Source organism: Numenius arquata, chromosome 2, assembly GCF_964106895.1.
Source record: "Numenius arquata chromosome 2, bNumArq3.hap1.1, whole genome shotgun sequence".
Classification (NCBI taxonomy): Eukaryota; Metazoa; Chordata; class Aves; order Charadriiformes; family Scolopacidae; genus Numenius; species Numenius arquata.
Window position 1 is genome coordinate 36595230 of NC_133577.1, and position 21641 is coordinate 36616870.

Below are 21641 nucleotides of genomic sequence, written 5' to 3' on the forward strand. Positions count from 1 at the left end.
TGGCTAATGACATACTTTAGAAAGTGATACTCAGCTAAGAAGATCTATTAATGTCATTTGTATTGATAATCTATGTTAATACTTGCAAATATTTTAATTTAAACAATTAAAAAAATTTTAGGGAGTCTATATTTAAAAATCCAGTGGAGTATCCATCAAAGTGACAGACATTTTTTTTCTCATTGGTATCTTAGGTATATTTACAGCTCATGGTATCAATAAATGGAAAATGAATATGAAAATCCTGAAAGAAAAAATTATTCTTAATACACATGACTGAGATGAAAACCAAAGTAGTCAATGTTGGAAGAAATATGTAGGTAAAGCTAGTGAAAAATAAGCTGAAATAAAGCAAATTTCACCCTGGCCTTGTTAATCTATGATATAGTTTAAGGCAGATTGAATGGTCCCTGTTCAACCACAGCTATGCAAAAATCAAATTAGATTATACCACAACGGATACATGGTTAGTTAATACGGTGCTGAATGGGATTTAATTTTGTCTCTGCTGACTATTCAGTTGTGGTCAGCTCATTCTAACAAATCTACCTTGATTTTCCATAACTATATTGAAGCACAGTAACATCTGGCTGGGTTTAAGATTTCAGTTTGCTCTTGAAGGCTTTGTGTTGTGTAGGGTGATTTTTATGACATAACTATTTCAACAAAAGCCCTAGTGTAGACACAATTATACCACGGGAAAAAAAAAAAAAAAAGTGGTTTTGAAGTTATGGCTTCCATCGCTTGCCAAACTGGAATGCATTTTACAGGCAAAAAGCACTCTAATTATGTAGGAGGAGTTTATTGGCATAACTACACCAGCATGACAGAACTTTCAAGTATAAATAAGAGCTAGGTGCTTATTCTAACCACTTAACTAAGTATAATTTGTTTTCCAAACCCTCCCTTTCCCCAGCCACACAGTGGGTCTGGATCTCCCCTGGTTCAGAAGTCAGCAGCAGGACACCAGACCCTGAGAGAGGGAGGGTCAGACCAGGATGCAGCCGACGCAATTCACCCGCTAGCAGAGGGTGCTGTCACGAGAAAAGCAGTGCCCTGGGAAGTACAAGAACATGCAAAAAATTAGTCCTTGTCCTACTTTCACTTACACAGTGGTACAATGACTTCTCACTCGTGCCAGCTCTGACCTCCTTGGTTATCGGTGCAGGGGTGCAGCTGGGACAACAGAGATTTAAGAAAACAGCGGGAGATACTAACGGGGCAGCAGGCAGGCTGTGCCCTGCACCAAGCAGGTTCTCCTTTGTATGATGTGGCCGCCACAACCGGCCACAGGAAACTAAACTTTTTTTTTTTTCTTGCCTGCCAAGGGGCTGGTGTGGCTGGACTGCATCTGTGTGATGCTGTGTGAGGAAGCCTGACCAGCTCGGGTCTTCTAATTCACTGTGCAGATGTACCCAGGAAGGCTGAGCAAAAAGGTCAAATTTAAAGGATTACAGCAAGTATACCTGCCTGTTGTATTTCTGACTGTTGCCATCGCTATTTTAATGAGCTCTACATTTATCCCTTCCACTCTCCCCCCACCCAAAAAAAATTCAAGTCAGACATGGAAAAAGCTATTTAGTACATTTTCTTGTATTTGGGTTGAAAAGTGCAAGGAAAAAAAGAAAAAGAGAAAACTGTGCGATTGTGTTCCAGAAATATTTTGGAAATCCACAGGCTTAATGAGAGAAAAATAAATGCATGAATGTTGTCACTAGCAAGTCGTCTGGAGCGCACAAGGGAAAATGCTTTTAAAAATCTTTAAAGTAAATGCTCATGCAAAGACACAGATAGTCAACACTTGAGGCAAAAGGTGTTTAATTAGAGTGGGAAAAGTCTTTGTTCTAAGTAATTAAAGGTAAAATTCCAGAGTAGATGAGAGAAATCCAAAATCCTTAAACGTTTGACAGCTTTAAAGAGAAATCTGCGAGGGTTCAGAGACAGACCCGCACAGGGAGCGGCAGAGGATGAGGCCAGATTGCTGCTCATGCAGCTCTCCTGAGGCATTGCAAGGGCTGAGAAGCAGGTCCCTGCCCATGCAGGGTGATTCTAAGCACCTCGACAGGCAGACAGCCATCCCCGTCAACCAGGGAGTAGAAGAAGCATCCTGTTAACCAGGGAGCTGCCTGGAATTAGTCCGTAGGTGGTACTGTGCACAGGTGCACGGAGAGCAACATAGACTGGATGGGATCTGGGGGTCACTGGGTCCATCTACCCAGCTCAGAACAGGGCCAGTTTAAATCAGGTACCCGGCACCTTGCTGAGTTCTTGTCCTGCTCAGGAGGATGGGGGTCTCCCTCCTTTTGCACGCTGGTTATAGGCTCTTCTCCTTAGCTAAATATTTAGCAGGATGAGGATTTACCCTTTAAAACAAGGCTGTGCTGGCGATGGCCGGTTTTGCGGAATGACCTGTCAGCTAAAGCATGCACCCAGGAAATAGGATTTGGGATCAAGACATATGACATTGCCCAGGACATCCTGTAATCCCCAATCTATGCCATAGTCTGAGAAAGAGGGAAACGTTTCCTCCTGCTAGTAGAGCTGGCCTGTAGGCACCTGGGTGGCCAGAGTCGTGGGGCTCAGACAAGAGGCTAGGGCAACATGCCACGCAGTAGGGCACCTAAACTTTGGTCCTTACTCTCAGAGCTGCTAATGGATTTTATATTGGACAGCATCTTCTTTATATAGGACACAAATAGTCCTGGCAATACAAGCGATACAGACAAAGGAACAATAAATTAATGGATCCTCATGAAACGGAGATGTTGAGGTATCAGTACTGCCCGTGCTGAAACATCTCTGGACACGCTCAGAAACAGGACCGCATGGAGGAAGTAACAAATCTAAGACTGATTAACCAAAACCTTCACTCGGAGGCTGATAGAGTGACTATGGGCATCACAGTTTTGCAATTTGGCACCTACATATTTTTGGAGGTCTAACTATGAAGATAGGCACACTTCAGTGACTGTTTTACATGACAAAAGGTTTCATATGATAGAGCTCAATCTCCTACATGAAAGAAAACTGGAAAAATCCTCAGTGCGCCGTGAACTGAAAACATTCATTTTTATTTTATTTGTTCTGGGTACAACAAAATCAGGTATTAGTCGTGTAATCTTCCCATTTCAATTGTTTTCAACAATATCTTGCAACAAGCTTTGCTGTATGAGAGTCATGACTAAGCTTTGAATAATTTGGATTCTACTACAGTTTTTAATAGCATTTTCCAGTTTATTGCTTCCTCCTTTCTCTGTTAATGGTTGCCATTATAAGATTATAAGAAGATTTCCCAGCAAGAGGATTTCTTACCACCCAGAGCTTTTCTATGGAGACACTGTTTTTTGAATTATAGTTATGACACAATTATACAGCTACCAAGTGTACTGCATTTCTCTTCATTAACAAGCTCACTGATGTTTACTGAAACTTATTTAATTGAATTTATGCTTATACAAGAGGACACTGTCAAAAAAGCTGTATCTTTTCTCAGTGCTGGTCAAGACCAAAGAGCTTTAAGCTTACAACTTCTGACTAGCCTGTCAGAATGGACTCACAATCATCTACACAAAAGCCTAAACCATTTCCTAGCTACATTATTTTAAAAGCGCTTGCCACCAATGGAAGTGTGATTCCACCTAGGATTATGCACAGTGAGCTAATCATATAAGGCAGGTATCAAACGGTATAAAAAATAGGCAGATGATGACCAGGAATCTTTCCTTCCTGGTGGAATAGGAGAGAAAACAGAAGAGTTAATTTATACTTCAGCAAACAGAAAGTCAGCTCACTGCTCTCAGAAGAATAAAATAAATGCTGAGTCTTTATTAAAGGTGATGCAGCAATATTTCTGACCCTCAGGAAAGAGTTAAAACTGCCCAGTGGTTGCCAAAAGCCTGTTGCCAAAATCCCTAACTGGCTAATTAAAGTTTATTCTGAATAAGAAACCCTCATATTTTAATGGATGAATATATAAAATTTTAACTATCTGTCACACTAACTTTTCTGGTCATTTAATTAGAAAGAAGATGCTCAAGAAAGTCATTAATGTTTTTAATTCCTGGGGACAGGCCTCAGAAGGAGCTCAGGTTTGAATGAGGGATTTACACTGCTTAATTCTGAAACTTGTCTTGTGAAGAACACTGTTTATAAGTCACCAGACTCTAAAAGGACCTTCCATCGCACAGGTGCCCTGATTTTCCGCACTGTAGTACATGCCTAACATGTCCTGCATACAAACAGCAGTGTCCTACCCAGGCCTGCTGTGTTAAACACAGGCAAGCTTCCCCGGGAAAGTAAGATTATTTTTTTGTTGTTGTTTGTTTTCTGGTTTGTTTTTTTTTTTCATTAACTGTATCAGTGCACACTCTCTCTCTCCATATGTGTCTACATATTTTCTTATTTTCTTGTTGCCTGAGTCAGACAGCTCTGGACTCAGTATTTTGGTTTCTGGGGTCTCATTCAATGACCCAACTGCCTCTGCCCTGCATACGGGCTTTTTTGGGGGTCCCTATAGGGGCAGAGCACCCCAGTGCCTGTGACCCTTTTGGCTTTGGGCCTTACGCAAAAAGCAGCTTTGTCCTTTGACTTGTGCCCCTGTGAAAGTCATGGAAGTGTTTATAAGAAAATGTTTTCTCTTCCACTTGTGATAGAGCCTCAGAAGCTCAGCTGAAATTGCCTGGATGTTCTAAACTTATAAGCATCATCCCACCAGAGATGTGTTCTTGAATGTTAAATTTAGGCTAATTGGAGGCATATCCTTTAATTTAGCAAGCTGAGGTTACTAATACAGATCAAGAGCTAAAAATTAACAGTGGAGCTGATGTATGCTAAATGCCTAAGTGATATCTTAACCTATAATTATACAAGTTCTGTTAATAGTGAATAATTCAAATCTTCAGGGATTTCAATAGTCTAATGGGCTGTAGTTATTTCCAATTTACATTATGGTTGCTAGGTTTCATTAAAATGAGAAAAAGGCTGTATAGCGTAGCAGAAGAAAATTGGTGTTTGAAGTTATCACCCAGGAATCAAAATATGAAATTTAAATTAGAAGGTGTCCAAGCAACACAATGACACCAAAGCTGAGCGCTGATAATGAAAGTAGGAAGAGAGCGAGTTTGCAGAGAGGATGAAAGGAAGACGCCACTACTAGCAACACGCTCCGTAACAACGACACCTGAAACGCTGCACTACTGTAGCATGCAAGGAGCCCAAAACATATTGCAAACCTCAATTAAGCCTTGCTACATCCTTCCGAGTTATTTAAATTTTGTTATCGCTGATTTGCAGATGGCAGGCTGAGGCACGATAAAGCGCATGGCTTATCTGAAGTCATGGGATGACTCAGTAGGATGCCAGAGCAGCAGCTCGGGGCTGCAGCCTCCCCGCTAGCCGGGTACAGCCACCCCATTGCTCTGGGAGGCTGCTCAGCCAGTCCCCCTCCATGGTTTGCCACCGCCCCTGTCACTCCCATACACAGTCTTCTCAGCTGGGCTGAGACACGTGCGTCTGGGAGATGTGCTACACACCAGATCGCTCAAAGCACTGTGGGTTCAAGCTAGTGCTTTCCAGAGAGCCAGAGGAGTTTGTTAGTCATCCGAATCACTGCCGACTTCTGGCTTGCACTGCAGCCCCACAAACACCCCAGCAGGACTGCAGGGACAGCAGGTCACAGTGGGGAGAGACAGCAGGAGCCTGGAGAGCCCACCTTCAGCCAGAGCTGCCACCTCCGAGAAAGCACTGTGTATCCAGACCCAGCCACATGCGTTTCCACAGAGCTGGGGGAACTCCAGCGTACACCCCTCAAAACCCACTTACAACAGCTAATGGTCTCCTCTTAGCCCAGCCCACCCAGGCTTTCAGAGCAAGTCTAGGTTTCACTGACTCCAGGCTTAAATCTGTCGTTGTCACCCCTTGCTACCAGAGTGATGGGGTCCCTCCCAGCTCCTGCTGTTCTGAGCCATACGTCTGCAGATGAACTATTTTTGGAACAACGAGGATAAATGAGATTACTTGATAGATAATAAAAATACCACAGAAGTTAATAGGAAGGAGCAGCATGTGTTACCATTTAGTAGAAGTCAAGGTGTCTGACACATTTTGATATCTAAATTTGACTTTAAACTTCTTTTTAATTTTTCTGGAGTGTACTTTACATACAGATTATCTGCTTCTTATGAGCAGAGTAACAACTAAAATACCTGTTCTTTTGTACCTAAAGATTAGATATTTCCTCAATGTTTTGTTAGTGATTCATGTTACTTTATGTAAATTCAGCCTCAAATTCCTCACTTGTATATCAGTTCAGTTTTTGAATCTAAATTTTGAATCTAAAAGGGCAGAAAATACTGTTGGCTTTGTTTGTTTGTTTCAATTTAAAGACCTTGAAGTGCTGCAGTTTCCACATTAGTGAATGAGCCACAAGATGAAGATTTAGAACTAAATAGTTCTTTCTTTATAAAACAGGTTTTCCCAACAGCTCCTTTTTATTTGTTCTGAATCAAAGTAACCTCTCACATCTCTCTTTGAAATACATGTACCCATTTTGTAACATATTGCTAAATATCTCTGATTTACATAAGAAGCAACAGCAAAACTCCACGTACGTTGTGTTAGTTAAATTATTATTATTATGTAATTACATAATGGAGAAACAGCAAATTCAAACTCTTAAAATGCTGATCATGAAGTATGTTAAATTACAGCATTGCCTCAACTGCAGGGCAGGTGTGCTGTGTGGCACACCCTCTGCCACGCAGACGGGGGGACAAACCAGAGCACAAGGCGGCTTCTCCCCTGGAAATCCAAGGAAACCAACAGCTAAGGGGATGTTTTGGACCCCTGCTGTCTCCTGCAACCAGGACATGCTTCAGGGTACACAGCTGTAGGACTTTGAAACCGTACCTAGTGATTTACAGTAAACAGGCAGTGCCCTGAGCGATCCAGAAAACGGACATGCTTTTACGGGCAGGTTCACTCTGAAATGGCAAGTAAAAAGAAATCCTTCCCAAGCCTATTTTCGCCTGCAGCAGAGGGCGAGGAGTGAGCAGTTTGGACTTGGCTCGGAAAGACGTGCTGCAGCCGTCAGCGACCACGAGGCCCGAAGCCCCCATGAGCCTCGCTCTTCAGGCTACGAGTAATATTCAGCAAACCGCACCAGCCTCCCAGTAGCCCAGCAGAACGGCGTACCTATCAGAATTGCGTAGTGTAATTACTCAGTGGTTGAAAACCACTTTCAGATCGGTAGAAAAGAGATGCCTTGTTACTGCAGAGTTATGTTAAGCAACACCACCACCAATCAATAAAAATCACCAAATAATTAAGCATCTTCAGACACTTAACACCCATCGCAACTGCCATTAGCAAGAGGTTTGAAGGCTGCTCACAAATCTCTCCAGCATATTATAAATTCCCCGTAGAGCACTCGGATGTCCCAGCTCTGGCGGTGCAGGCTGCATATACCGCAATCCTGCCCCTGTGCTATTAACAGTAATGGTTTCACGTTTAAAAATCGTGTCCTGGGAATATGGCTGAGGACACAGCACGCTGGAGAGGCATCAGCAAGAAGAGAGACATGTGGATGGTCAGAGCATTCAGGAGACTAGACCGTGACTCACTGCATAACCCGAAGGAACTCATTTACTCTCTTGTCTTTAGAGTAACCCTCTGTGAGAAATGTCTATCAAAATTTAATTAGTTTGTGGACTGTTATGTACTCTGATTAATAATATTTAGAGAGCACTTGGAGATCCCTGGATAAACGTTGTTTTTTTTGTAAGTCTATTTTTACTACCCTCATAGCTTTCATTTCTTGCGTCCCTGAGTTTAACGGAGTTGTTTCTAAATGCTCTGCACATTCGGTGCAACTCTGGCTGCTAGTGTCAAATAGCATATTCACAGGGCACAAACCATCTGGTTTCTCTGAAACTAAATATTCCCGTGTTTACTTAGGAAAATGGATGCAGACACTTTCAGTTCTCGCAGCTGTTCTTTCCTGGGAAACAGGATGAGAGGGACATTTTTCTCTCCAAAGCAGAGGAATAGTAAGCTTGATTGACGTTCCCCAAACTGCAGATCCTGCAGGCCCAAATTATTTGCCTTGTTTTGCTTCAGAAGTCCTTCCCCCTTCCTCGTCTGGGGAATAACGCCACAGCAGGTGCTGTGTATTTCTGAGAGTTTGTGGGCAGTAGGACAGGCTGCCAGAGGAACTGAGATTGTGTCATACACTAATAAATATAACGAAAAAACCAAAAAAGCTCCTCACGCTTTTAAATAGTTCTGACACCGGGAGATGAAGCAATCTGTGATACCTGCGCTTCACCTTGTCCTTGTTCTGCATGTGGCTCCTGGGAGGCTCCCTCTGGCCTCCGAGGCAGCGCTGGCCTTGCCCGGGCTCTCTGACCCAGCGGGAAGCTGTCGGCATGGGGCAGGGGGAGCCACTCTTTTCAAAGCAAGACTTTCAGGTCACGCTTACTGGACTGAAATGTCTATTCTTTTTTCTTTTTTAACTGCTTCACCACTGGTTCTTGACATCAACAATCTGTTTGCTTGTTTTAATTCCAGAGAAAGTAAAGGAAGATCTAGACCTGACCTGCCTTTTAAGTATGCATAAAATGCAACGAGGACATACTACGTTCACAGGAATCGAGGGTCAGTATTAATCCACAAAAAGCCCTTGATCTTCAAATAATACTATTACTAAAGCTTTGATGATTATAGAAAACACATTTATGTATCAACCAAAGATCTCATCATGTGTTTCAAATATTTCAGTTGTGTTTCTTCACTCCCTGGAAAGTTTCACATATGTTATTATTTGCACTTTATAAATGTGGGAATTAAAATTGAGAGCTCACCAAAGTTGCTCAGGTAATGATGAGCAGATGAGCAAAGCTATGACAAGAATCCAGGGAGGCTGACTCTGACTTACCTATTAGCTCCTTGAAGTGGAAAGAATAAGTGTAAAATGTATGTAGAATATTTATGGTGTTACTTTAATACTAGCCTGCCTCCTTGGTTGGATTAATATTTAACTATTTCTACAAACTATAGCAGCTACATCAAGACAGATGGACCAGCTTTATCGCTGAATGATTGGGGCATTCACCAGACACAGATCAAGCCTCAAGTCCCAGCCCCAGTGGACATTTAATTATTTCTACGAAGTGTTGCAGTTCTAAACAGTGATACCAAGAGACCTGCTTTGGGTGCTGCAGTTCGGAGAAGTTTTTCGCATCCTAGGTACGTGCCTCTGAACCCAAATCACTGGCTGTTTTGGAACTGTCCTCCTTCTTCTCTAGTTATTCAGGAAAGCTGGGAAAGCCTTGGTTTTCCCTCAGCATAGAAAAGTATTGTTTTGGGGTGGTTTTTTAAATCTTAAAAGGATATAATGAAACCTACTATTTACCCAGCTTTAGTGCAAATACTGAGAAACGAAAAGGGTCATAAAGTGTTAGTGAGTGAGATATGTTTGGTTTTCTGTCTCTGAATCTAAACTTTTGGGTCAAAATAGTGATAATTTATCTGCAGTCTTTGCATATTTTGAGATTACCTCGATACAGTTTCTTGCCATTTCTGACTAAAGAAGCAGGACAGTTGTAAACAAACTACCTTAAGAAAATACATTGCCGATTTGGCTTACTAATTTCTCTTTCAAGTCCAAAACTGAAGAAGGCCACTGAGGAGGCAGTGGTGCTTCAGCTGTCACCGCCCAGGGAGAATATGCTCCTAATTACATGCTGGAAAACAAACCACATGGCTCCTCCCGGCTTCCTCCTCCCATCTACATAACAGCTGCAGTCAGCCCTGAGTTACAGTCGGCAAAGGTGACAGAGTACATTAGCTGTAGCAATGGGGTGATGCTGTAAAATACTGCTGTAGGCTGTGTGGCAGGTAACTGGTGACAGACCTAGGAAGGGAGTATAGCTGTGGCCATGGTTTTTGAAAGCAGCAGTTACAATGGTGTAGCAAATAACTTAAAAGGTGCACACAGTGCACTAATTTTAAAGCACAGTGAGTAGCAGAAGTACTGGCTGACCCAACGTAAGGTCACTAGGAAAGTGTAGGTAACATCAGAGATGCCGAGACGCTGCTCTGCAGCTGGGGATGCAACAGTCTCGAATTCCCACCAGCAGCCTAAGTGAGAACTCATGTCTAGAGAGCCACAGTTTAGGGAATGACACTTACTAACATATAATTTTTTGCCACCTTCTTTGGAAATGTCCGGCCGTCAAATCTTCTAAACTCGGCAGAAGAGCTTGAGACAGCATGCGGATAAGGAGAGGAAAATTGACACGCAGGGTACTGAGGGTAAATAACACTGAGACCAAGTAGGAGAACGTTAGAAGCAAAGCCCTGTTGGTGGACCTAAGGGGAAATGTCCAAATAACTGAAAGGAAGTTTAGAAAGTTGAGCATTATTAATGAGAATTTGCCACAGGTATCAGCAATGTTCAGCTCCTCTGGCTACTTAAATCACCAGCTAGATATCTTTGGTCTGCACCTGTGTATGGTATAACGCTAAAAATTACTGAGCATCTCACCCTGATCAAAGAAAATGTGTTCAGCCCACATGAGCTATTTCTTTCCAAATCACAGAAGACAATGGGCCTCATTCTCTGACCTTTTTATTCTGTTTGCTGTACTGGGATTACGCCAATATAAACCGCGGGACCTGTCAAGTTTTACCCACTGAAGGAGAAACTCACGCTCTGGTTTCCCTGCTCAAGCTAGGAAGCCAGGCGGTGGCAGGGGCAAACCTTACAGGGTTATGCAGTGCAGGGAGGTGACCACCATCCTGTGTGACAACCCACGTGAGGCTGGGGAGCTGCTCTGTCACCCAGCGACCTTCCCACCACAGGGGCCGAGGGAGAAGGATGGATGGATGCAGCCATGGTGTGTGAGCTGGAACGGATGCAGCCATGACGGGGCGTCCTGTGAGGTGTCCTGCTTCCGATGTCAAGGACAGCACCAGTGAGCTCTCCTCATCGTATGACGTGGCTATCTGTCAGCCAACTCAAGAACACCGAGAAAAGAGAGTAGTAGTGAGATGGAGTAGAAAAAAGAAGCTTACTGTAGTGACCAGAGATCCTCAATAGTGTACCGGCGCGAGTGATGCAGGTCACTGTGGGTTCAGATGAGATGTGGTGTGAAATAAAGGCAGGCAGTGGCACAGCATCCACAAGGAAATCAGTGAGATGTTTTTGCAGCTTGTTCTGTGCCACAGCATCTCTGCTTATTGTTTTCTTATTATGCTATGCCTCCAAATTGTTTCTGGAACATGCTGACATGTCTAGTAAAAACAGTTGTTATGGAATTACGTTTTGCTCAGTGTATCTGAAAGTTTAGTATCCTCTGGAGTCTTGGAAGACAAATTAATTGTATCTTTCTCACACAGTGAAAGATAATTTCATATCCCCATTTTGTTGTCAATGTAGAACGTTCTGTGATAATGTAACATTCTGATGTCTGAGCCTGATGTTGCGATGGCTTAAAATAACCTTCAGGGCAGCTTGGTTCTGTGAAACGAAACTGGGACAATTCCTAAAAGCTCAAGAGGGGCTGCACATCTATTAGTTTTGGCAGCAAGAAAGTAGCTGGGATAAGAAAGATCCTTTTAAAAGCTGAATAATTATCTTTCCTAGCTTGACAAAAAAAATAGAAAGAAAAATATTTTAAGTTTTTTTTAATTTAGATTTTTCACTACTAGCAGAATTTGAAAAATAAGAAAGGATAGCTGTATACGCTTTCAGCAGATGAGCTGGAATTCCATTTCCATACTGCCCACAAATGGAGATACAAAATCAATTTTCTTTTCTGGAGTTTCTTCCTCTTCCTTCAGCGTATCAAGTGAAACTTTATTATCATTGCGTAGGTATTTCAAAAGAGTGTTCTTTTACCTGACTGTCTGGACACCTAGCATCATCTGATGCCTAATCATTGCCCCGCCTTGTCCTAATTGCTTTTGTTTTGCTCATACTCATTTTCTCCTAATCAAGAGATAAAAAACTGGCTTTTGAAACTATTTAGGGTGAAAGGATTTTGCTGGCTTGCACAGACTGATGGAAACATTCAAGTTCAAGCTCAAATATAAGTTTCTACATCTGTATTTAGGCATATAAATAAGCAACCTGTTTTTTTCTAGAACATCTGCACTTTGTTATTTTGTCAACATACATGTATTTGTCTGTTGTCCCAGTTCACAAGTTTTCACCACCACCATTGTAAAGTACTTTTCTGTCCATCCAAGGCAAGCATCTGTTGACAGAAGTATGTAAACTAACATGTCCTTAGAGCACTCATCTTAAAAGTAAGTTTCAGACATCACCAAAAAAGTACTCTGAGCAGGTCGAGCCACAATGAAACATAAACCACATTGGTTAGGAAGTTTTTCTGACAACTGTGTTAGAGGAGGGCTATGAAGAGCACAACTTGTCATTCCAGTTCTGACAGATTTTTTTTAATAAACTGTGAGCTTTCGCAGGCGCAGTTTCAGCAGAAGGGGTGACACACAGGTTACGTGCAGTCTAATAGGACTCATTTTCTTGCCTTTTGCCCATCACTGATGACTCTTCTTAAGGCAAAGCCACCACTCTCCTGCAGCAACAGGCTACAAGCAGCCGGGGCCCCATGAGAAATGCCAGGTGTCCCCACATCCACGGTGAAGTCCTCGGAGCGGCTCCCCGAGTTAGAGACAGCCGGCAGAGCTGCCCAACCCCTCGGGACTAGCGTCGTGACACGAAAGGCCTCCTCACCCCTCACTCTGTGGCGGCCTGAAGGGGCTGACCCAGAGGAAGCCCGGAGGGGGCCTGGCTTGCGAGCCCCCCTAGCTCCGAGGCCCGGGCAGAAAGCAGGCCAGGGAAGTCCGGCTCGGGGCGCAGGGGTTGGGCAGCTCCCGCCTGCCAGACCCGCAGACCGGTCGGCCTGGCCTGGCCCGGCGAACGAGACCCGCAGCGGCGCACGCCCGGCCGGTTACCGGGAGACCGGCGGGCTGGAGGCCCGGTAACGCACTGCGCATGCGCCCCGGAGCCCGCCAGAGCTGCCGGGGCATGCGCAGTGCCCGGAGCGGCAGAGGCGGGCGGGGTGAGGGGGCGCATGCGCCCCGGCGGCGTCTGAGGCGGGGAGGAGGCGCAGGGCGGAGGGCCGGCCGCTTCTCCCCCCATTTAGTGGTGAGGGAGCGGGCGCGGTGCTTTCGGCTGCCAGCGCGGGAGAAGCCGGGCGGCCGCAGGGGACCGTCGGAGGGGGGTGGGAGGGAGTCCCCGCAGCTGCGGCCGTCGCTCCCTGCTCCTCCTCCGTGAAGCGCCCTCCACCCCGCCCTCTCCCCGCCCGGGACTGAGTCTGGCCGCCACAAAATGGCGGATGGGGAGCTGAACGTGGACAGCCTCATCACCCGGCTGCTGGAAGGTGAGCCAGGCGCCGGGCGGCCCCGCCTGCCTGCCGCCCGGAGGGCGAGGGGGCTCCGTCGCCTCCCCCTAGCCGCCCCGCGGGAGCAGGGGCTGCCGGCGGGGTGTGTGGGGGGGAAGCGGGCGGGGCGAGCTCGTCCCGCGGTGCGGCCAGGGGAGCTGGGGTAGCGCCTTCCCCGCCGGGCCGGGGGTGGCGGCCGGGAAGGGGCTTGTCGCGCCTGGCCGGTGCCCTGGGCCCGGCCCTGCCGGCCCCTCAGAGGGGCGCATGTAAGCGTCCTGTCGGCGCGGATGTGTGCGGGCGTCCGTCCGTCCTCCCAGCCGAGGTGAAGCGGCTGCTTTCCTATTCATAAAAGGAAAATAAAAGCTTTGCTTTCCTTCTAGCCTTGCCCCCCCCGCTGCAGCTGCCTGGCAGAGGGGTGAGCTGGAGAAGCCTCGCTAGCTGAGCTACGGGCGGCATTATCCCTTCCTCTGGTTGGGTTGGTCGCAGTGTTCCCTGCTTAAAATTACGTGTGTAAGCAGCGTTAGATGTAGTATTGTATGTACGTGAGTGTCAGTGGAAGCAGAGGGGTTTAGTGCGCTGACATTCCTCTGCCTGCCTACGGGGCACTCGCCAAAAGTGGCTCTCATGGATGGCTAATAAAAGCTATCAAGGGTTTTGTGTGTGTTAAATAGTGAGTCTTTCCTTTAAACTGAGGAGGAAACTTGCTTAGTCCCTGCTTTTGGAGAAGCTTAGGAATTACTCCTAGCGTTTTCTTTTTATTTAAGTTATATCTTGAATGCTTAGTCTTCTTAGGCCTTTTGTCCTATTAATCTTTCATTCCACATTCAACAAATACCTGGTGTGTTGGAGATGAGAGTATATGGGTATGTGCTGTTCGCTTACTTAGTTGCAATACTCCTTGGATCGTTGGATCACTTTGCACAAGGCTTATAGAAAGGAATTTATGGCGTATGTACAGTTCTGGAACTGAAACAAGTTTTGCAAGTCTGAAAGTTTTGTTCAGCTGAGTTATTACAAAGCAGAGGTTTTAGGGCTTTGAGGATTTTCTTAGTAGTTGCTGTCTGTTCTTTTTAGATATGAAACTTAGCTATCAACAAAAATCAATATTTTAAAATAAGCACAATTGCCTAAGGCATTTATGTATGTTTGTGATTTAAGGTATGCAGTGTAATACAGTATGAAGAAACCTGCAGGTATGATGAGGCGAAGTTTATTTTTGATCACTAATAGAGATAAAACTCCCTTTTTCTGGATGTTGAAACATTGATTAGTAGGTAGGCTTTTAAGACAAACCAGATAGTAAGCTAGTAAACATTTACTTCGTAGTGCAGATTTTTTGGGGACATCAAAATGCATGTATATGTGTGGTGGTGGGGTTTTTTTAGAGACACTTTTAAAAATGTAGTTGAAAGGTACTTTTCCACTTTGCTCACCAGTGCAGTTACTTAAATATAGATTGCCTTAAGAGGAGGGGATTCTGCAGTGTTTCGGTATGCAACTTGTTGGATTGTTCCTATTATCTTAAATATTACTCTGTTTATCCTTTTCTTTTAACTAAGACTTTTAAAATACGTTTTCCATATCTTTTACATAGACCATAAATACTTGTGTTGCAAGTTTCTAGCTTTTGGGGTTATGGTTGTGTGCCTTGTGTCCCAGCAACCTAATCTGTACTTTGTATTCCATAGTGCTTTAATCTTTAGGGATATGTATGTGCCACTTCTGAACTAAGCTTTGCTTACAGTTTTTCATCTCTGTTTCTCAATCTCTACCTTTGAGCAGAGATTAGGAAGATTTTTAAGGGAAATTAGGTGTTCTTTCTCTGCTTGTCACCTACTAATAGTAATAGGGTGCCTTGTATGATATCTTGTATTGAAAGGAAATAGATTCTTGCAGGCTTTATTTGAAGAAAAAAAACATTAGAAGAATGCATTGTGGATGAATTATTTTTTGCTTCCATTTAACATCTTTTATTTGTTGTACTGATAGCCTACAATATTTCAAGCTGTGGTTTGAATAGCAGTGTTTCACAAGGAAGCACTTTTTTTGTACAACTGGCAGCTCACATTCTGGAGCTCATGCTGTTGCTTAGCTGACCTGTGCTGGTAAAGTGAGTATGGATCCCTCTCCGCGCTGCTTACGCAGAAAAATTTCTATTGACTCTAATCTCTGGAGTAATTAATTAGTTTAAAGCAAGTTTTCTGGTTCCATTACTCTCACTTCAACTTTGACTTAAAGGATAAGAAAATGGGGCTTTTGAGCTGTAAAAATGTGTGTTGAAATAATAAAAAGACACTTTTATGAAATGTCGTGCAGTACATATTTAGTCACTTTAAGTGACATGGATGGCTTTAAGTTTGAGTAGCAGTCTGCAGTTGTGTTTCCGTGGCTGCTGCACGTACATTTTAAAGGGTAGCAAATACACAGCAACAGGAAACTTCCCTCCTGTTGTTGGGTTGCTGGTTGGTGACACCTGTTTCTAGGCTGTGATATTAGCTGTCATGAGTTCTTGGTCTTTAATTAGGCTACTCTAACTGTTTTTACCCTTGTTGCTCAAGACTACATATCTTTTGGGTTATATGACACATTAACTTGCCTTTTGGTTGGAATTACCTACTTGGATCATATTACCCTCCATGTGCTGGGGTGTTTTTTTTTCTTTTTTTTCTGAGATATCAATGTTTAGGTGGACTTATAGCCAGGATGCTTGGGAGAATGCATCAGGAACATTTCAGCCCTCAATGTGTGTGCATGCATCCTTATCTTGAATGCGTAGTTATTTTAGAGATCTTTTGAGTGCTGGAAGCCAGGTTAACTCCTGAGTTAAACTGGGGATTGTTTTCAGAAAGACTTGGCTGAACCATAGTGTAATGTGTGGTGATAGTCTCCTAGGGCATTAGCTTTTCAGTTCTATGTTCTTTTGCATGTACCAAGTTCTTATCCTCATTATTCATTGGTGAATTTAGGAGTGGTAACAGCTTGTTTTGAATTGACTTTCTCTTGCAGTGTGTCTAGTATTTGGTTACTAGTTAATGATACCCTATAAATTACGCCTATTTAGAGGAAAGTAAAACTAAAGTGTGTACTGTATGCTTAAAGTCTGAACATAGCAATATTTTCTCTTATTTCTTCCACCTCCAGGCTTAAATTCCCCTTCCTGTTTCTTTACTAGAAAAATGAGGGAGATGCTAGTGCTCTTAGGTGTGTACCTAACTGATCTTGGAGATACTCTTAGCTTTATTATAAGACTTCTTTTGATAAATAAGTCACTCATAAGTGAATTTGCAAAGACTTACAGGCCACGTAAACACAAAATTCCATAGCTCTGCTAAAATACTTTTAGATTGTGTGACCATGAAAGTAAGTTAAATTAGTCTTAAGACTGTTTCCTTCTTGCAGTAGTACTCAGAACTCTAGTCCTGGGTCAGGCTTAGTTGCACTGTGGTACACAAAAAGATGACTGCCTCGTTTTTTCTTCAGTGTGCAATCTTTTCTTGTGGTTTTTTTTTTCTTTTTCTTCCTACCTTCCCAGCTATGCCATCTGGTGGATAGAATTTCCCAGTCCATTCTAGCTGTGGGCAGCACAGGACTATGCACACACATGGCACTGTCATGAGTACAGCAGGTGTGGAATACATTTTTTGCCCTATCTAGGCACACCATGTATCTCTGTGAGCTAAACCGATACACCAGCCTTACATTTAAGCCAGGCTTATATGTGGAAAAGCAAGGATGGTGATACCTGTGACTTTACTTGTAAAGAGTGCTATGGATAGTGTTAAATAAGACAGCTGTATTTCTGTCTGGGTGGTGGGTTTCCTGTTTCTGTACTCTAAATGTTTCTTTAAATTTTGTGGCTATCAGGCAGCCCATCTGGACTGAACTTTCTGCATTTTCAAATATATAGGTGTCTGTCTTAGTAAACACTAAGGAATTTAACGTGGAAGAGGGGGTGTACGCAGGGGAAACTCAGACATATAAGCTTAAATACAAGCTGGATTTCTGTGAAGAGGGTTTATTTATATAGCTGCACAAACAAATTTACCTTGCCTAGGCAAGACCTCTTGCTTGCCTAAATATAGCTCACCTGTTTCAAATTAACAAGCTGAATTCAGTTGATGGAACTTAATGTGGAACTGCTCTAAAACAAAATTATTTTTGGTAAGGTTAGGAGGGCTACTAGTTCTGATAGTACTGATCCATCAAGGAAGCTGGGAAAATACTTATCCAATAAAGAGTTGTCAGACTTCCAGTAGACATGGAGAATGATTATTGCTTCTATGTTCATTTCAAAATGTGATTTTTTGATTGCCTTAATAAAAGCTGGTTATTTAGCATTCTTACCATGTTGTGTGATGTCTTCTAAGAAAGCTGCAACCTTCAGTTCTGGTTTCAGAGGTCTTGCAGGTTGTGATAAAGACAGCAAATTGAATATTATTCAATTTTTCAGATGGAAGTTGGACTTCAAATGGTTATGAAATATTTGAGATTTTCTTTATTGGTTTTAAATGCTATAAAGTTACTGGGCTAATGTGTTATGGTTGGCAATGTATTTCTTGTTTGGTTAGTGTTTTAACTAATCAACCTATCCAGCCAGCCTGATCGTCTGGTATGATACAGTAGTAGTGCTTGCAGTTCCACAGGCTCTGTAACTGATAGTGAAAAAGAGAGGCAGCTGTAGAGAAGAAAAATAGACCTTAATGATCTGTTGCAGAACAATATATACAAACCATGGAAGTGAACCTTGGATAAACAAGGATTATTACCTGGTTTGGTGTGAAATCACTGGATAATCAGCTATTAGAAAAATAAGCAGGAGAACTTGCTAAGGAGTTTCTTGCACAGGATGTATTTGTGAAATTGTCTTTAGAAAGAGGAAGAAAATAGGCAGTTTTCCTATGTTTCTAGGAGGGTAGGTATTGTATTAAACAGGGAGAAGGGATAGAAAGAAGAATGACGTTTGTTTCTGGGTTTGTACAGCAGTGCAGATATCAGCCAGTTCATCTCTAGCTTCATAAGTGCATGACGAATGGGATGGTTGGCTTGAAAAATTCCACTGAAGGCCAGGAGCCCAGCATCAGGCAATGTGTGCTGGTGTTCCTTTATTCTGGCTGACTGTTTTGCCACTTCAAGGCTACATGATTCAGTAACTGTTTCATTTTGGTATTCTGCAGTACACTTTTTACTTTAGTTACTCGGGGTCTTTTTCAGAGTACAGCTTAATCATAGTATAAAAGGAGGGAAAAAAGTCACTGTATTTAATGTAGGTAAGAGGATTTTTAATACTTGATAGTTGCAATTAAGTGCTCATTAGTGACCACCCAGTGTAAATATGTAAATTTTAAAACAGGAAAAAAATACTTAGTTTGGTACTGAAGTCAAGCATACTATACTTGGCTATTACCCTGTAAGGTCAGGTGCTGTACTCAGTGAAGGGAGTGTGTGTATAGGGGAATCTACTCTTAACTACACCCTGAGGTGCCTCTAATGTGGTATGTATCTGGTTCATAATTTGTAGACATGAACCTGTTTACTGCCTTCTCTTACTGTTGTGTGATTTTTCTTAGTACATAGACTAGGTCATCTTAGTTTCACAGTACCGTTTTCTGTGTGTTTTGTGGTGTTTTTTTTTAAGATCAAGCTTGATACAAAGCTTTTGCGTGTGTATCCCACATAACCAGTTAAATACCTGAGAAATTGGAGAGGTGTGAAAGTCATGTTAAACCCTATCTTTTTATATTACAACTTAAGTTAACCTCTCTCCTTGGTACTACTTTGAAATTGTGAAGTAACTTGGTAACTTGTCTCTGCCTTCCTCAAATTTTAGGAATTTTATTAGACTGCTTTGTAGGAAAAGAAAGTCAAACTTCGAGAAAGAAGCTGAAATTCTTGTGTTTCATGAAAGTTTTATGTTAGGTTAGCCTTCCAAGTGGTCTAGAACAGGAATTGCCACCACTTGTATTACTCAGCTTAGTGAGAGGTTCCTACCTTACGCTTTGCTAGTTTTACGAGTTTTAGGTTCAAGTGTAATTAAGTGAACAGTAAATACAGAACAATAGCAAGCATTAGCGTTACACATTCTGCTTACAGAATGGACTAACTGTTGTGATCTTGTCCTTCAACCTTGCATTGGCAGTTCCCTGAACTGTGCATAATACAGAATGATCGAGACCGTCAGTTTATGGAACTTCGGTGTAAGGAGGCAGGTGGCCCGTGAAAAGCAGGTGTTATGGGCAGAGGTTGGTGCAGGGACACTTGCATGTTCTCATTGGCGTATTTGGGTATTCTCTGAAGTAACTTTAGATAACTAGTTTCTAATGAAACTCCTTCTCCATGAGTGCTAATTCTGCTGGATAGTATATTTTAAGAATGTAAATTCAGGTTTGGGTAAAAGAACACTTTATTGCTTGGTGGTTTTCCTGGTTAGAAATTAAAGGCTTGGACAGTCTCTTTCTTTGCAGTGAATTTGTGTTTGATGTTAAATAAATTCACAATGATTTTAAATTTTCCCAATAATGTTAAAATGAGTTCATAACAATTGCTGTGTTCTTCAGCAAAATACTTAATATCAAGGGCATCCAGTGAAGGCAAATTTATTAAGTTTTTAGGAGTGCTTGGATATAAAAGTACAGTTCTTCAGGAAAAAGCTCACTAGCAGGCTGATTCTTCTATTTCTAGTGGAGAGTTTGGATGATGTACTCTAGGAAAGGTAAAGGCGTTTGCTGCATACACTATGCAGAGTAGCTGTATATTCAGCAATATGCTTCTTACTGAATTGAGCAAAGCTCTGGCAGGGCTTCATTTATATTTTTGTTGTGCACCAGTGTAACAAACCAAATGGAAGCTATTCTAAGGTTAGTTCTGTTACAGCAGTTCTGAACTTTGAAAACTTGGGTTGCTGGCTTAACTCTGTTTTGCTGCAAGATAGGGAGTGGCTGTTTCTGGATGACAGCAGAACAATTTAAATAAAATATTTTGAGAGAGTAGATCTTTTGCTTTTCAAAATGAAAGACACTTCTGAAAACCAATGTAGGATTCCTGACTTAAACCCATGAAAATATGTACCATTGATTTTAAAAATGCTGAGAGTGGATAGCTTCAGTATAAGAACTGTTCTGTTTTTTCAAAGTCATAGGTAATGCCACCTTTGGCTTCCAAATCCATTCTGCTCCTACTATTGAGAGGCTGTTCGCGATTCATCAAATACAAAGAAATACAAAGTTAAATGTCGTAATTTAGTCACCAATCGTTAAACTTTCCACAGAATGTCTGGGGGGAGTGTAAGCTTGTGGAAATTTCTGGTGTGCAATTTGTAAAATTGCATGCTTGCAGTCTTGTGCTGTAGTTTTGGGATTTCTTTAGATATACTCTGGCAGAATAGATCTCTAAAGCCACATTTTCAGAAATAAGCTTTGCTGGAGCTACTTTGAAAAGAAGCAGAACCAGCAGTCTATCCCTCCACTAGTCCTAGCCTGAGTTCACAGTCGATGTATTCACAGCTTGGGGAGCTATCTAGATTACATTTTTGCTTTGTTCTCTCTTTGTACTAGAAAGAAAAGATGAATTCACTTATGCAGTTTACTGTGTGGCCACATAAATGCATATGCTGGCAAAAAAAGCAGAGCGTAGGGAAAGAATGGGGTTGCTACTTAGCAATAATGCTAGCCTGTTTTTTTTTTTCATGAGACTTAGGAGAAGTCTGCCTGGGTTTTCAAGTTATGCTAAAACCATGAGTGTTTTGTCCAGTAAACAGGACACTTGTGGTATTGGAGAACGCAGCATAAATGCTTAGGACAGCTGTGCATACCACAGCTGATTTTGTAGTTGAAGAAACTTCTATTAGTGATGCCACAAAATGAGCAGCTTAGTCATTTGGTGAGAGGCACACCAGAAACAGTGTGACAGAATAGATTAAACATATAGATTAAACATGCTTTCATGAAAGTGATGCTCATAGAACTTCTAACAGCCACTTCTTGTCCCATTTTTCTTAGTGTTGTTTATTTTTTTCCTCTCCAGTATTGCCTTACATAATCCCCTACTTTCTGGCGTGAATTTGGAGTGATTAAAAAAAAAAATTATTATTTTTGCTGAAGTTTTTCTTTCTAGCCACTGTGCAACTCAAGTCTCGGATTCCTAATTGCTATTAGTAGACTTGCTAAGGTTGCTTATCAGAGGTTGTGTAGATGCAGAGACCATTTTAATATTGAATAGAGCAGCTTTTGGATTACTATAGGA

General features: G+C 42.4%; 1 protein-coding gene across 1 annotated transcript in view; it reads left to right on the forward strand.

Annotated features, from left to right (window-relative positions):
• Nucleotides 1–13079: 13079 nt before the first annotated feature.
• Nucleotides 13080–21641, forward strand: part of PPP1CB (protein phosphatase 1 catalytic subunit beta) — a 30084-nt gene continuing 21522 nt past the window's right edge. Inside the window, exon 1 of the mRNA XM_074144292.1 lies at nucleotides 13080–13403. Coding sequence (XP_074000393.1) covers nucleotides 13352–13403 — 52 coding nt within the window. The 5' untranslated portion in view covers nucleotides 13080–13351. The remainder of the gene's footprint in view (nucleotides 13404–21641) is intronic.